Source organism: Clinocottus analis, unplaced genomic scaffold, assembly GCF_023055335.1.
Source record: "Clinocottus analis isolate CAN_PGR_092001 unplaced genomic scaffold, fCliAna1.0.p SCAF_21, whole genome shotgun sequence".
NCBI classification, from domain to species: Eukaryota; Metazoa; Chordata; class Actinopteri; order Perciformes; family Cottidae; genus Clinocottus; species Clinocottus analis.
The window spans coordinates 13,301,027-13,317,331 of record NW_027175943.1 but is presented as its reverse complement, the minus strand read 5'-3'; the positions used below and the strand labels follow the sequence as shown (position 1 = coordinate 13,317,331).

The window sequence follows — 16,305 nt, the reverse complement described above, 5'->3', positions numbered from 1 at the left end:
GCACATATTAACCAATAGTGCGTCGTCTATAAGTCCTTAATAATTGGTTTGCAATATATATTACTTAGTTTACAAGTAATATATAAAGTATGAAACCCCAATCATAAAATACATTATAGTCAATCCTTTTAATCAAGTATAAAATTTATTTATTAATGAATTAATTGTTTACTCATGTTTTACTAAAGCTAAATATTGTGTAGTTATTATAAAGTTTTAGCTCTATTTATTTAGTGTGAAGACAAGTTCAAATAAAACATTTAAATAAAACACTATAGTAGCATATAGACTGATATTTACACATTTAAACACAATCTCACATTTGAGCCTTTTATTATGACACCAAAATTATTCAAACAGCCCGAGTGGTTGCAGAGATACACTCTTTTTAGTTCCAGCAGAGCCCTAAAAATAGGTGAGTTTAAGGACCTACATACACTTCATGTCTCCAAAAATGTAAACCAAAGAAACCCTTATTTCCTGTGGTTTCTAGGAGCCAACCTCAATGAAATAGTCCAGCGGCCAGTATCTGAGAGCATCCAGTCAGGAGGCACTGTGACGCTCAACTGCACCGTACACTCAGTGACGGGGCCCTGCGATGGAGAACACAGTGTTTACTGGTTCCGACACGGATCTCGTCAAGGCGTCCTTCAGACAGGCGAGGATCGGTGTGAACGCGTCTCCACGCCGGCGGGGCGTCCTGCGCGCCGCTGCGTCTACCATCTGCAGAAGGTGAACCTGAGCTCCTCAGACGCTGGAACCTACTTCTGCGCCGTGGCCTCCTGCGGGGAGCTGCTGTTCGGGAGAGGAAGCGAGCTGCTCGTCAACGCTGGTGAAGACCAGAGGGCTGAAGTGAGAACCTTGGTCTGGCTCTCCATCACGAGGACTGTGGTTCTCTTGCTCTTTGGGACGGTTTGTCTCCTGGTTTACGTCGGGAAGAGCCGGTGAAGTCTTCAATGCAGAGTTTGCTTTAAACACATTCGGCAAAGGATGTTTGTAACATGCTATCACAGAAAACAAAATCATTTTGTACACGTTACTTTGATGTTTCACTGTCCAATTTTCTCAATAAAAGTGACTTTGACAAAGCGACTGTTTGTAGCTGGAGATTATGCGTTAGGGCGTGTGTGCGTCTCTGCGTCTGTCCACATCATCAGACTAATATTTTTTCTGCTCATTCATATGTTTGCTCAATGACCTCTTGTGGTTGGAACGATTCACAACTTTTAAAAAAATGCATTTTATTGATTACCTATTTAATTGACTATATATTTTATTGCCGTTTTTTTATTGTCATTGACTGCTGACTCCTCTATGGAAGCCCATTTACGCCAAAAAAAAGTCATAATTATGACCAAAAAAACAGAAGTAATATATATGACTTTTTTTTGTGGTGGGAATGGGCTTCCATACTCCTCCCTACTTTTCTTATGACATTTCTTTTCTTGTTATGCTGGTAGGAGGAGAGCTAGCTAGCTGTTAGCAGCCGGTGGGAGTCCCACGGTGTGTTTAGCTAACACAGCTAACGGCTAATGCAACTAAACGCGCAGCCGCTAGCATGAGAACTGCTGCACAGATTTAAAAGAGAGCTCATTTGTTGCGTGCGACGTGCAAGTGGCAATCCAAGAATCCAGCAGTAGTGAAACTACTTTAAATCTATTGTCTTATTAACTTTCAACCTTCGTTTTTCTAACCACAGCGCAACATAACCTTTGTGTTTTTTTAACTTACAAGCAGTGTGGTTACACACAGAGAAACACACTGAACTGCTGCTTCCGAACATTTAGCCTGATCACAAAGATAAGCTCCTGTGATGAATGATCTTTGAAGCTGAGATGTTGAAATTGAACATGAAACAAGACAAAATAAAGACAGAATAATGTTCTCACTGAGTGAATTTACATAATGACATGAGGCTTTCACGCAAACCTGGTTTGAGGTCATGAAAATAAAGATGTTCTGTTATTTTATTATCTTTAGTTGGTGAATAACCAAATGCTCAATATTCTAAACACAATGTTTTGGCTACGGGCAACAGTGTTGCCACTAAAGCTACATGTGTGAGGGATGCAATGCTTTGTTTGTATGGTTGTAGTTCTCGTAACAATACAAAGAATTGTAGTTTTTCTTTATTGTCTAACTTCTAAATTCAAACAACCTCATCAGGATTGTGTGTAAAAGTCATGTTTCTGCTTTATTCCGTCATTTCGTTCATTTGTGTTGCATTTACTAATTTGTCAAACAGGACTACATGATGAGATTATCAATGACAAACTACGACTAATAATACTATTAGATTAAAAAGCTTTTATTAATCCCCAGTGGGGAAACTCATCTGTCCCCAAAGACAACAACAGACTCACAAAAAACACATTACAAAGAACAAACAGCAGAAAATGCCGTATGAAACCAGACACATGACCGACAGAGAGATTTATACGTACATCTAAATCTAAAAACCACAACTAAAGGAACAGGATGTTATTCTGCATATACTGAATAAAACTCTTTTTGTTGTTTCATTGCACATAAAACTGCATATGTACTGTATGGTCATGCAAGGCGAGGCTTTTTGTGTATTGCTTATTGCAAATGTGCACATTTAAAAGACAAATATAAAAATACATCATTTGTAGAATAAGTGAAAAATAACAAATATTCATCACGCAAAGGAGCTCAAACTGCTTGGTTAGCATAAAGTGTGTAAAGGGAATCCATTTTCATTCTCATATTTTGAGGTGAGAGGTCATGTCATCGTCTTGTTTAATACCACTATCTTCAACCTGCCCTCTTAAAGGCCGTCATGTTGAGGGAGATTGTCTGTAAAATGAGAGCAGATAGCCGGACTAACCACACAATAAAAAGACACTTCTGTCGTAGCTGTGCTGAAACAGGAAGGGGAAGAGGTTGGTAAGAAACCACAATCTTTCCCCCTACGTGTCTGTAAAACACTTTTCTGTCTCTGTTCGAGGTCCTCACAGATCCCAACAGAACAGAGGACCATCAGCACCAGCAGCAAGATGCGATATCAGTGAACAAGCAGCCACTTGGAGAGACACAGAGAAGCAGTGATGAAGAGACGTCCTGCCGTTAACCACAGAGACAAAGATATCCTCTCTGCACCGTGAACAGAAAACACATTTGACGTACGCCCGGCTTTGTGGCAGCGTGCACAACAAACAACCTGCGAATACAAGGTCCTGCGGTGGTTTGGTCCTCACTGTGAACGTGATTTCCTGGTTAGACCTGTGGAAACTTTCAGAGGAGACAACACCAGCAGCAGACCTGTGAGTGGAGCTACACAGCATCACGTCTGCGGCCTCACGCTGGAGTACACACACTCATCCAAGGTGTCCTTCCTCTGTCTTCTTGATTTGTTGCCGCCGTGATCCCTTATGGCAGCGTAATGGAGGCTCTCTGCGTCTTGACATAACTGATCAAATATAAAATACATTCTTATTAATCGCTATAAGAAACAATACAGCACGAGAGAGACGTGCAGAAACTGGGAGGCGTCATGGAGAAAATGTTCTATTAATGCTCCTGAACGAATAATTTGATAAGAAAACATATATATGTCAAGTTGTAAATGTAAATTATCTTGATAACTGCATGTTGCACATATGTTATAGCAGCAGCTGACATGTAAAGAATATGAAGACACTGCTGCGTGATTGAAATGAGTTGTACATACCGCTGTATTCTGAGGAGAAGTCTCTGGAAATGTTGCGTTACACTCTGGTTGTGAGACACAAAATGAAAGCTGTCACTGAAATGGGATTTGAAGTCGATACTCGCTGTCACCTTCACAGAGTAACAGTTACCTGCACTTTGTCTTTGCTTCATCTGACGCACGGTGAACGTCAGGAAAAGCACCAGGATGGAGGTGAAAGCCAACGCTCCACTCAAGAAATACACCAAAACCGGAGAGCACTCGTCTCCTGGAGGGAGACAGACGTCAACGTTACAGGGAGTTTAGTTTTCTTTTTTTAATGTTGATTTAAAGCATTACATTTGACCATCTCAAGAATATCTGAACAATAAATCCTGACATGCCCATTTGAACACTGACTTGGTTATTTCTAAAGATATTGCAGTTTAAATAACTGACAAATGCATTGACGATAACGCTTTCCAGGAAATGTAATCTCTCCCAGATTATATTTATTTTTCATGTATAACTAAAATGTATTGATCTAGTAATGTGAACGAATGAATCCGTGCTTTGCATAAAGGTACAATGCCGTAGTTTTATTTCCGTGCAGACCTGTGGCAGAGAGATATTCACACATGCAGCAACTTGACCTGAACTCAGAACGCTGAACCCTCTTTTATCTTCGGCTACATGTTGGATTAATACAATGACTGTAGATTTAGTTTACCTTCAAAGTTCAGCGTGGTCTTGTTTCCAAACAGGATGTGTCCACACGAGGCCACAGCACAGTAGTATGTCCCAGCATGAGACAGATCCAGGCTCTTCATGGGCAGGTTGTAGACACAGGTGTGTGTTTGTGTGCTGGGTTTCCTCTCACACTGGTGGTTCCTGCCTCCGTGGGTGTAAATGAGTCCTGGGTGAGACTCCTCAGAGTCTTTGAACCAGTAAACACTGTGTGGACCATCACAGGTCCCAGTGTGAACTGTACAGTTCAGAGTCACAGAGCCTCCTGGCTGGATGCTCTCAGACGCCGACTGATGGACCTTCAACCCTGAACCCTTCACATTCACAGTAGTGCTTTGGCAAAATTTTAAATCAAACATATTGGTCTCAATGCAGAAGTAAGTGGCCGAGTCTGAAATTTGCAGATCTGAAATCTTCAAGTGATTTTTATCACGTCCAGTATCCAGTGAGAAACGTGAATTGTTCTCATATTCATTGAGGAAGGTGCCGTTATTGCTATAACTATAGTAAGAAGACATGAGCTTTGGCTTCTGTCCCAGGGTTTGCTTGTACCAGAAGAATAACACCGCTCCAATATCACAGACGCATGGCAGAGTCACACTTTCCCCGACATCAAGCAATTGAAAATGTGAAGGTGATTCCATCAAAGATGCCATAGGAGCTGAGGAGGAAATGAAGAGGCAAAGTAACTTCATGCTAGTATGTAAAAATGCTTGAAAACATGTCACGAGCAAACACAGTTTAAAGTAAACAGGCAGTAAAAAAATAAACACAACTTACCCATATTCATCAAGAACAAACATGTGCTATACAACGGCAAGTTTGGAGGCGTCATCGTGCTTCAAATGCTGTGACGAATGAAGTGCATCTCTGTACGATCTTCACTCTTCACAGAGACGGTCGGCCAATCAGAATGGATGTCCTTTTTTGGGAAACGGTGAACACATGTTCAGTTCCCCCTACCTCGGCTTTGTTGGTCCTTGAGAAGAGTCTCACCTTCAGCATGTGTGGAACAAACTAACCACAGTTGTAACTGCGTAGAATTGATGATTTGATGCCACATCTTAAGGACTGTTGTAAGAAACTTTGAGCAACAACTGAAGGTCTTGAGGGTCACATGCAAAGAGAAGTAGACCGCCACAGTTCAATGTAGACATGTGCAGCATGTAGGACGAGAGACGCGAAAGTGCAGAGGAAAGAAGGGACGAATCATTTAAACATCGCTGACGTCAACGTCGCAGATTCAGCCACGTACTTCTGTGGAAGCACACACTCCAACATGGTGGAAATGGGACAGGGAGTCTTCCTCAGCGTCAAAGGTATCGCGCTGTTCTTTTCATTGAATGTCACTTGAGAAAAAAACAAATCATCCATTTAGTTTTCTTTCAGTCACCTCTTGTATTTTCAAAATTGTTTGAATATAGCGTTTAAACGATCGTTAATATGCATCATGCATTATATAACTCTTGATTTTTGTAGTCAAAGAAACTTTACAATCAACACTTTTTGCTGTATTTAGATGTAATAAACACCATAAGTAATGTATAAGTGAAATATATGGTTTGATACATGAGAAAATGCAAATTTTGAATTTTGGAGAAAATGCACATTTTTGGAAATTTTGGAGTTGTTCAAATAATACTTAAACTGAGAAAAAGATGTGCGTTTGGTATCTTATCAATTATCAATCGTTTTCAGTAAAATACAGAAATGTGCAACCCTAATGTTTTGACCAGGTCTTAGGACAGGAAAGAGCGAGACTACTATCCAACTTTGAGTTTGTTTTATTGTATTTATTTGGGGATGTGAGAAGAGCTTCAGATAAACCGACAAAGACAAAATAAAAAACAAAACACCTTTTGATGAAAATGCCATCAAACTCCTTACTTCCCTGCTCAATATATACAAGTGTCTGCTCTAAACTTGTTGTGGAAGTCACAAAAACGTGTGAACATCACCTCCATGGTGTCTGGGTTCATAGTAGTATCCGTAGTCCCACAACAGCCTGAATGAAGCCGCTATCAGCGCTCCTTCTTTTACTTCCGGGTGACCGGCAGCAGTTTGATTCGCTGATTGGCTGATGCAACTATTCCCTCCCTCCGTCGTCATGGGGACGCACCATGACGACGACAAATACGCGCCGCCGGACGGCTCCAGTCCCGCCTGTCATTACATCTTACCCGGATACAAAAGATATATTTTTCTGATTGGCTGTAGCCCATTTCTTTCTTTGATTGGCTGATGAGTGGCTCCTCACGGGAGGGGAGGGGGGGCTCGCGGTGAGGGCAGCGCGCGACCAGGTCATGTTTGCGCGTTGCGGCACATTAAATAACCTGGAGTTTTTTTTCAGCGTGAGGAATACGATGTGTGGCGGAAGGGCGTGATTTAAGGTCGAAATGAGTGACTGTCACGCTCAATGAGTGACACTTGAGAGCCCTGCATACATAGTTTATAAATCAGTTTTCTTTTTTCTTTTACTGGTACTTTTCAGTAATAAGGGTCCCTGTTAGGGACAAACCACTGCTTCTCTGCTGACAGGTATCAGCGGTGGATTTGCGCATGCGCGATTCATGTTCAATCCGGACGCTGAGCTTGCCGCGCGAGCCTCCCGGAAGGTAGACTGAGCGCCTGTGAAGCTTTGTGAGGGGAGCGACTCTGCGACCCTGCAGCTGAGAACAGAAACTACATGACAATACGTGCTTTCACGTCACGAGAACCTTAATACATCGCCTTCAAAGTAAAAGCCCCCCCCCCCCCCCCTTTTTTTTTTTCAAAATTAAAAACGTTTTATTTATTTATTGTAAATAGCCTCTCGCGGCCCACCTGCAGGACCCACTTTGGGAATCACTGCTATACAGCATTGGTTGCAGAACATGCTTTAAAAAAATCCCCTCGGTTCTAATAATAACTTCTTCTAACCAGAAATGTGAGCGGGTGGGTGCAACCTTTCAACTAACCGACTCTGCATTCTCTTGTTGTGACTTCTGTGGTAAATATGGCCTCATCTGCCGTGAACAGGTTTCCGTTGCTGGAAACTTCAGTCCTCGCTCAAACTCAGGAAGACTGACCCAGTCAGGACCTGTCTTAAATGCAAATATAGGAAATGCAAACTCAATAAGTGCAATCTCAAATAGTGTAATGCCTGTTGTGTATTACACCGACTCAAATAGTGTAGTGGTTTCAGACAGTGTTGCATGAGCTTTGAACTGTCAAAGAGTCAGCCTCAGTATGATTTTAAATCACCACGGAAACCACTGCAAACAACTTGCACCTTCACGCGTTTGCCAGTTCATAACCTCTATAAAGAGAAGATGTGCTGAAGCTGCACGCTGCGGGACAAGGAAGCGTTCTGGTTTCCTTTTGTAGTTTTGACCAATCACGTGAGAGCAGACTTTGGCTGAATGTAAAGAGGCGGATCGTATTCATCGTATTCATCGTATTGGCTGAAATGCAAACCTGGTAACCTATCATCATCCGACAATGATTTAGTCAGATTAGTTTATTATTGATCACCCATATTGCACACACTTATTTTTGTGCATCGCTTCAGTCCAATTATATTTTTCATTTGCCGGATTTATTTGGCTGCATGTGTTGCCGAAACAGATACGTATGAATTTATGCAAAGTGTCCTGATACAACGCTATCAAAGGGCTTTGGTTGTTTCTCATGCGTTCTCCTTCGAGTGTCCACTCGCTGTCCCCTGCAGTGCAGAGACGGTTCAGGCCACAAAACCACTCGGTTAGCATTTGGAAAAGATGGTGATTCAGTTCAAAATAAGAATAGTTTACGTATGTGGCGTCATTATCGCAACAAAAGTACGGTATAAGCGATCTCCTCTGGTGAGAGTCCGATGCTTGTTGGACCATCTAGCTCAGAGTGAATTACAGTGTTTTCTGGGATATGGGAATGAGAACAGCGATCTATGTGAACGCACTTTCGCGTCTCTCGTCCTACATGCTGCACATGTCTACATTGAACTGTGGCGGTCTACTTCTCTTTGCATGTGACCCTCAAGACCTTCAGTTGTTGCTCAAAGTTTCTTACAACAGTCCTTAAGATGTGGCATCAAATCATCAATTCTACGCAGTTACAACTGTGGTTAGTTTGTTCCACACATGCTGAAGGTGAGACTCTTCTCAAGGACCAACAAAGCCGAGGTAGGGGGAACTGAACATGTGTTCACCGTTTCCCAAAAAAGGACATCCATTCTGATTGGCCGACCGTCTCTGTGAAGAGTGAAGATCGTACAGAGATGCACTTCATTCGTCACAGCATTTGAAGCACGATGACGCCTCCAAACTTGCCGTTGTATAGCACATGTTTGTTCTTGATAAATATGGGTAAGTTGTGTTTATTTTTTTACTGCCTGTTTACTTTAAACTGTGTTTGCTCGTGACATGTTTTCAAGCATTTTTACATACTAGCATGAAGTTACTTTGCCTCTTCATTTCCTCCTCAGCTCCTATGGCATCTTTGATGGAATCATCTTCACATTTTCAATCGCTTGATGTCGGGGAAAGTGTGACTCTGCCGTGCGTCTGTGATATTGGAGCGATGTTATTCTTCTGGTACAAGCAAACCCTGGGACAGAAGCCAAAGCGCATGTCTTCTTACTATCATTTTGACGATAACGGCAACTTCCTCAATGAATATGAGAACAATCCACGTTTCTCACTGGATACTGGACGTGATAAAAATCACTTGAAGATTTCAGATCTGCAAATTTTAGACTCGGCCACTTACTTTTGCGTTGGGACCAATATGGTTGAAGTAAAATTTTGCGAAAGCACTACTGTGAATGTGAAGGGTTCAGGGTTGAAGGTCCCAGCTTTGGTCCATCAGTCGGCGTCTGAGAGCATCCAGCCAGGAGGCTCTGTGACTCTGAACTGTACAGTTCACACTGGGACCTGTGATGGTCCACACAGTGTTTACTGGTTCAAAGACTCTGAGGAGTCTCACCCAGGACTCATTTACACCCACGGAGGCAGGAACCACCAGTGTGAGAGGAAACCCAGCACACAAACACACACCTGTGTCTACAACCTGCCCATGAAGAGCCTGGATCTGTCTCATGCTGGGACATACTACTGTGCTGTTGCCTCGTGTGGACACATCCTGTTTGGAAACAAGACCACGCTGAACTTTGAAGGTAAACTAAATCTACAGTCATTGTATTAATCCAACATGTAGCCGAAGATAAAAGAGGGTTCAGCGTTCTGAGTTCAGGTCAAGTTGCTGCATGTGTGAATATCTCTCTGCCACAGGTCTGCACGGAAATAAAACTACGGCATTGTACCTTTATGCAAAGCACGGATTCATTCGTTCACATTACTAGATCAATACATTTTAGTTATACATGAAAAATAAATATAATCTGGGAGAGATTACATTTCCTGGAAAGCGTTATCGTCAATGCATTTGTCAGTTATTTAAACTGCAATATCTTTAGAAATAACCAAGTCAGTGTTCAAATGGGCATGTCAGGATTTATTGCTCAGATATTCTTGAGATGGTCAAATGTAATGCTTTAAATCAACATTAAAAAAAGAAAACTAAACTCCCTGTAACGTTGACGTCTGTCTCCCTCCAGGAGACGAGTGCTCTCCGGTTTTGGTGTATTTCTTGAGTGGAGCGTTGGCTTTCACCTCCATCCTGGTGCTTTTCCTGACGTTCACCGTGCGTCAGATGAAGCAAAGACAAAGTGCAGGTAACTGTTACTCTGTGAAGGTGACAGCGAGTATCGACTTCAAATCCCATTTCAGTGACAGCTTTCATTTTGTGTCTCACAACCAGAGTGTAACGCAACATTTCCAGAGACTTCTCCTCAGAATACAGCGGTATGTACAACTCATTTCAATCACGCAGCAGTGTCTTCATATTCTTTACATGTCAGCTGCTGCTATAACATATGTGCAACATGCAGTTATCAAGATAATTTACATTTACAACTTGACATATATATGTTTTCTTATCAAATGATTCGTTCAGGAGCATTAATAGAACATTTTCTCCATGACGCCTCCCAGTTTCTGCACGTCTCTCTCGTGCTGTATTGTTTCTTATAGCGATTAATAAGAATGTATTTTATATTTGATCAGTTATGTCAAGACGCAGAGAGCCTCCATTACGCTGCCATAAGGGATCACGGCGGCAACAAATCAAGAAGACAGAGGAAGGACACCTTGGATGAGTGTGTGTACTCCAGCGTGAGGCCGCAGACGTGATGCTGTGTAGCTCCACTCACAGGTCTGCTGCTGGTGTTGTCTCCTCTGAAAGTTTCCACAGGTCTAACCAGGAAATCACGTTCACAGTGAGGACCAAACCACCGCAGGACCTTGTATTCGCAGGTTGTTTGTTGTGCACGCTGCCACAAAGCCGGGCGTACGTCAAATGTGTTTTCTGTTCACGGTGCAGAGAGGATATCTTTGTCTCTGTGGTTAACGGCAGGACGTCTCTTCATCACTGCTTCTCTGTGTCTCTCCAAGTGGCTGCTTGTTCACTGATATCGCATCTTGCTGCTGGTGCTGATGGTCCTCTGTTCTGTTGGGATCTGTGAGGACCTCGAACAGAGACAGAAAAGTGTTTTACAGACACGTAGGGGGAAAGATTGTGGTTTCTTACCAACCTCTTCCCCTTCCTGTTTCAGCACAGCTACGACAGAAGTGTCTTTTTATTGTGTGGTTAGTCCGGCTATCTGCTCTCATTTTACAGACAATCTCCCTCAACATGACGGCCTTTAAGAGGGCAGGTTGAAGATAGTGGTATTAAACAAGATGATGACATGACCTCTCACCTCAAAATATGAGAATGAAAATGGATTCCCTTTACACACTTTATGCTAACCAAGCAGTTTGAGCTCCTTTGCGTGATGAATATTTGTTATTTTTCACTTATTCTACAAATGATGTATTTTTATATTTGTCTTTTAAATGTGCACATTTGCAATAAGCAATACACAAAAAGCCTCGCCTTGCATGACCATACAGTACATATGCAGTTTTATGTGCAATGAAACAAGAAAAAGAGTTTTATTCAGTATATGCAGAATAACATCCTGTTCCTTTAGTTGTGGTTTTTAGATTTAGATGTACGTATAAATCTCTCTGTCGGTCATGTGTCTGGTTTCATACGGCATTTTCTGCTGTTTGTTCTTTGTAATGTGTTTTTTGTGAGTCTGTTGTTGTCTTTGGGGACAGATGAGTTTCCCCACTGGGGATTAATAAAAGCTTTTTAATCTAATAGAATTATTAGTCGTAGTTTGTCATTGATAATCTCATCATGTAGTCCTGTTTGACAAATTATTAAATGCAACACAAATGAACGACATGACGGAATAAAGCAGAAACATGACTTTTACACACAATCCTGATGAGGTCGTTTGAATTTAGAAGTTAGACAATAAAGAAAAACTACAATTCTTTGTATTGTTACGAGAACTACAACCATACAAACAAAGCATTGCATCCCTCACACATGTAGCTTTAGTGGCAACACTGTTGCCCGTAGCCAAAACATTGTGTTTAGAATATTGAGCATTTGGTTATTCACCAACTAAAGGTAATAAAATAACAGAACATCTTTATTTTCATGACCTCAAACCAGGTTTGCGTGAAAGCCTCATGTCATTATGTAAATTCACTCAGTGAGAACATTATTCTGTCTTTATTTTGTCTTGTTTCATGTTCAATTTCAACATCTCAGCTTCAAAGATCATTCATCACAGGAGCTTATCTTTGTGATCAGACTAAATGTTCGGAAGCAGCAGTTCAGTGTGTTTCTCTGTGTGTAACCACACTGCTTGTAAGTCAAAAAAACACAAAGGTTATGTTGCGCTGTGGTTAGAAAAACGAAGGTTGAAAGTTAATAAGACAATAGATTTAAAGTAGTTTCACTACTGCTGGATTCTTGGATTGCCACTTGCACGTCGCACGCAACAAATGAGCTCTCTTTTAAATCTGTGCAGCAGTTCTCATGCTAGCGGCTGCGCGTTTAGTTGCATTAGCCGTTAGCTCTGTTAGCTAAACACACCGTGGGACTCCCACCGGCTGCTAACAGCTAGCTAGCTCTCCTCCTACCGGCATAACAAGAAAAGAAATGTCATAAGAAAAGTAGGGAGGAGTATGGAAGCCCATTCCCACCACAAAAAAAAGTCATATATATTACTTCTGGTTTTTTTGGTCATAATTATGACTTTTTTTTGGCGTAAATGGGCTTCCATAGAGGAGTCAGCAGTCAATGACAATAAAAAAACGCCAATAAATCATATAGTCAATAAAACGTGTGATCAATAAAATGCATTTTTTTTAAAGTTGTGAATTGTTCCAACCACAAGAGTTATTAGTCTGAGTCATATTAGTCTGATGATGTGGACAGACGCAGAGACGCACACACGCCCTAACGCATAATCTCCAGCTACAAACAGTCGCTTTGTCAAAGTCACTTTTATTGAGAAAATTGGACAGTGAAACATCAAAGTAACGTGTACAAAATGATTTTGTTTTCTGTGATAGCATGTTACAAACATCCTTTGCCGAATGTGTTTAAAGCAAACTCTGCATTGAAGACTTCACCGGCTCTTCCCGACGTAAACCAGGAGACAAACCGTCCCAAAGAGCAAGAGAACCACAGTCCTCGTGATGGAGAGCCAGACCAAGGTTCTCACTTCAGCCCTCTGGTCTTCACCAGCGTTGACGAGCAGCTCGCTTCCTCTCCCGAACAGCAGCTCCCCGCAGGAGGCCACGGCGCAGAAGTAGGTTCCAGCGTCTGAGGAGCTCAGGTTCACCTTCTGCAGATGGTAGACGCAGCGGCGCGCAGGACGCCCCGCCGGCGTGGAGACGCGTTCACACCGATCCTCGCCTGTCTGAAGGACGCCTTGACGAGATCCGTGTCGGAACCAGTAAACACTGTGTTCTCCATCGCAGGGCCCCGTCACTGAGTGTACGGTGCAGTTGAGCGTCACAGTGCCTCCTGACTGGATGCTCTCAGATACTGGCCGCTGGACTATTTCATTGAGGTTGGCTCCTAGAAACCACAGGAAATAAGGGTTTCTTTGGTTTACATTTTTGGAGACATGAAGTGTATGTAGGTCCTTAAACCCACCTATTTTTAGGGCACTGCTGGAACTAAAAAGAGTGTATCTCTGCAACCACTCGGGCTGTTTGAATAATTTTGGTGTCATAATAAAAGGCTCAAATGTGAGATTGTGTTTAAATGTGTAAATATCAGTCTTTATGCTACTGGATGAGAATAAATGAAGATGACACACAACACAAATGAAAAGGTTTCTGGTCCAACTAGAAAAAAATCACTTTCAGGATGGTTATTTGTTTGAAATAATGCAGCTGTAAAGTTCAACAATAACCCAAATCATAACACAATATGTGAACATTCAACATGTGAACATTCTCTCTGCAAAGGTTGACTTTGATAAAGTGAAGCAGAACAAAGTTAGAGAAGGTTTAGAACAAAGAAAATTCAGACGAGGACTCCAAAATTTGCATTTTCTCATGTATCAAACCATATATTTCACTTATACATTACTTATGGTGTTCAATACATCCAAATCCAGCAAAAAGTGCTGATTGGAAAGTTTCTTTGACGACAAATATCAAGAGTTATATAATGCATGATGCATATTTACGATCGTTTAAACGCAATACTCAAACAATTTTGAAAATACAAGAGGTGACTGAAAGAAAACTAAATGGATGATTTGTTTTTTTCTCAAGTGACATTCAATGAAAAGAACAGCGCGATACCTTTGACGCTGAGGAAGACTCCCTGTCCCATTTCCACCATGTTGGAGTGTGTGCTTCCACAGAAGTACGTGGCTGAATCTGCGACGTTGACGTCAGCGATGTTTAAATGATTCGTCCCTTCTTTCCTCTGCACAGAGAAACGAGGGTTCTTCTCCAGCCAGGGGAAGACTTTGGATGGTTCGTCGTACTTGTAAAAGTTGGACATGAGCTCAGGTCCACCTCCTAATGTCTGTCTGTACCAGGAGAAGTGCATTGCCACTTGGGTGTTGTAGAAACAATGAAGAGTCACATTGTCCCCGACGCTGGCGGACACGACCCCGGTGTCCTGTCTCACTGCCGCCGACAGGATCCCCACCGACAGCTGAACTAGGTCACAAACAGACAAAGGTGTTAGAAACATGAGCTCACATGAAGTGTTTTGGCTCATCTAGACACTGAAAACACACTGAAAATGATTTTTTACGAAGAGACTTACATATTCCACAGGCGATCAGATACAAGTGCATCTCAGAGGTCTCAAAAACGAAAAGGTCTGATCGAAAACAGCAGAAAGCGGCTCAGAAACAGGGTTACGTTTGATTGGTCTCTAAGAGGGTCAAACTGTGACACCTGACAACATCCGCCGAGGCGTCAGGGAAAATTAATTAACATATTAGTATTGCAACACATGGCAAATACAGTTTTAAGCTGTTTTTTCAGGGGGTGTAGCTATAGATAAGTGTATCCTGTACTTTAAAGTACTTTTATACACATTTTTATTCCATCTGTATAATTAATATTCTTCTTACTGTTTAATTTTTTATTTTGTTATTCATATTATTTGATTTTTATCATTATTTATTTCTGTAATCCTGTAATTTCCCCACTAAAGGATTAATAAAGGATTAGTTTATGAGAAATTATAACTTCTTCTGAAACCACGTTGGATGATATTGTCGATCATTTCGTCAACAATGTTCATGCAATCTTGTAAAATGTGATAGTTGATCTCAACATCTTCAGGTCGTTATATTCAGATATTGTCATCTTTGACCAGAGGGAACGTCAAAATTCCTCACAATAGCAAAGTTCCTTGTCGTAGCTTCAAATATGAATCTAATGAGCACCAAGCAGCTTCCCTCCTTCAGCAGATGGTTTGAAAACAGCCTCTTGTGTCAAACATCTGCACGTACGACTCACTGCAAGGTGAAGCTCACACATGTGAGGGAACAATAGTCAACCCAGAGCTCAGAGTGTTTACTGCAAGGACAAAGTGCCACCTCGAGGGGACAAGTTGAACTTATGTGGTGAGCTGCAGCCAACTGATTGCGCAAGAGCAGAGAGAAAGGTAGTGAGCCCATGAGCAGCGGCTTCCTCTGATCTCCTGGCGTTCTGTCTGCGGCTGCTCGTCCAACACACCGCTCGCTCGCTGGGATCTGGACTTTGATCAAGCCAACACATTGTGGCTACATCTTCAGCGCCGTACTGCTTACCCATGGTGCAACACCTTCTCTCTCCCAGCTAGTCAAATACCAACGGCTTGGTCCGTGACGCAACACTTCCAACTATGACCCTGTGGTGTCCATTTTGGATGCATCGGACTCCACTCATTAGATGCAGTGTATTTTCAAACTTCTGATGTGCTTTGACTCACTTTTTTAGGTTTGTATATTTAGGATTAGGCAGCAGAAGTATGGTTGTTACGTTACTAACATGCGTGGCATTAGTTAATTGTGTAAGTTACATAAAAAAGTAGCATTGACTTGGCGTCACAGGAGACACAGAGCGCCGTCTCCTTGGTGAAAGTCCTGTGTTTGTTCAACTCAAACATGCACCATCACATTCTCCCAAATTTTTAACTTTTTTGCAGTTGAGCCGGGCGTCTGATAACGGCACAAAAGGGTTCACATTGAAGGTAGTGAAGGTTCGTCTCATACAGTCACTAAAGTGGTTCTCGACCTATGGGGCGCGACCCTCTAGTGGGGCGTGGAGGTATTACTGGTGGGGCGCGGGGGGAGGTTGCAGATTCTTAAATTAATTATTTTTAAACTTGAGAATTATGGGAATTATTCTCTGCATTTTACCCATACCTCAATATGCAAACTATGGGAGAACAGGGATCCAGCTTGTGATCATTCCTTTGCTAAATATTAGGGGGTTTTTTGC

General features: G+C 42.0%; 2 protein-coding genes across 2 annotated transcripts; one reads left to right on the top strand and one right to left on the bottom strand.

The window, feature by feature from the left end:
• Positions 1-3,307: 3,307 nt before the first annotated feature.
• On the bottom strand, positions 3,308-5,055 carry LOC137792606 (immunoglobulin kappa light chain-like). Its single transcript, XM_068588346.1, has 3 exons — positions 4,383-5,055; positions 3,805-3,941; positions 3,308-3,466 (listed from the first exon to the last, which is right to left on the bottom strand). Exons 1-3 carry the CDS (start codon positions 5,053-5,055, stop codon positions 3,308-3,310), a joined length of 969 nt encoding a protein of 322 aa, XP_068444447.1.
• A 3,832-nt stretch (positions 5,056-8,887) lies between these two features.
• Positions 8,888-10,626, top strand: LOC137792605 (uncharacterized). Its single transcript, XM_068588344.1, has 3 exons — positions 8,888-9,551; positions 9,993-10,129; positions 10,468-10,626. Exons 1-3 carry the CDS (start codon positions 8,957-8,959, stop codon positions 10,624-10,626), a joined length of 891 nt encoding a protein of 296 aa, XP_068444445.1. The 5' UTR covers positions 8,888-8,956.
• Positions 10,627-16,305: the final 5,679 nt, after the last annotated feature.

What these genes read in the sequence shown, in the direction of transcription:
- LOC137792606 (XM_068588346.1), bottom strand. Translation starts at nt 5,055, where the DNA reads ATGGCATCTTTGATGGAATCACCTTCACATTTTCAATTGCTTGATGTC. An exon ending in GACCACGCTGAACTTTGAAG is followed by an intron (nt 3,942 to 4,382) that starts GTAAACTAAATC and finishes GTCTCCCTCCAG; the next exon opens with GAGACGAGTGCTCTCCGGTT. An exon ending in GTAACTGTTACTCTGTGAAG is followed by an intron (nt 3,467 to 3,804) that starts GTGACAGCGAGT and finishes TGTTTCTTATAG; the next exon opens with CGATTAATAAGAATGTATTT.
- LOC137792605 (XM_068588344.1), top strand. Translation starts at nt 8,957, where the DNA reads ATGTTATTCTTCTGGTACAAGCAAACCCTGGGACAGAAGCCAAAGCGC. An exon ending in GACCACGCTGAACTTTGAAG is followed by an intron (nt 9,552 to 9,992) that starts GTAAACTAAATC and finishes GTCTCCCTCCAG; the next exon opens with GAGACGAGTGCTCTCCGGTT. An exon ending in GTAACTGTTACTCTGTGAAG is followed by an intron (nt 10,130 to 10,467) that starts GTGACAGCGAGT and finishes TGTTTCTTATAG; the next exon opens with CGATTAATAAGAATGTATTT.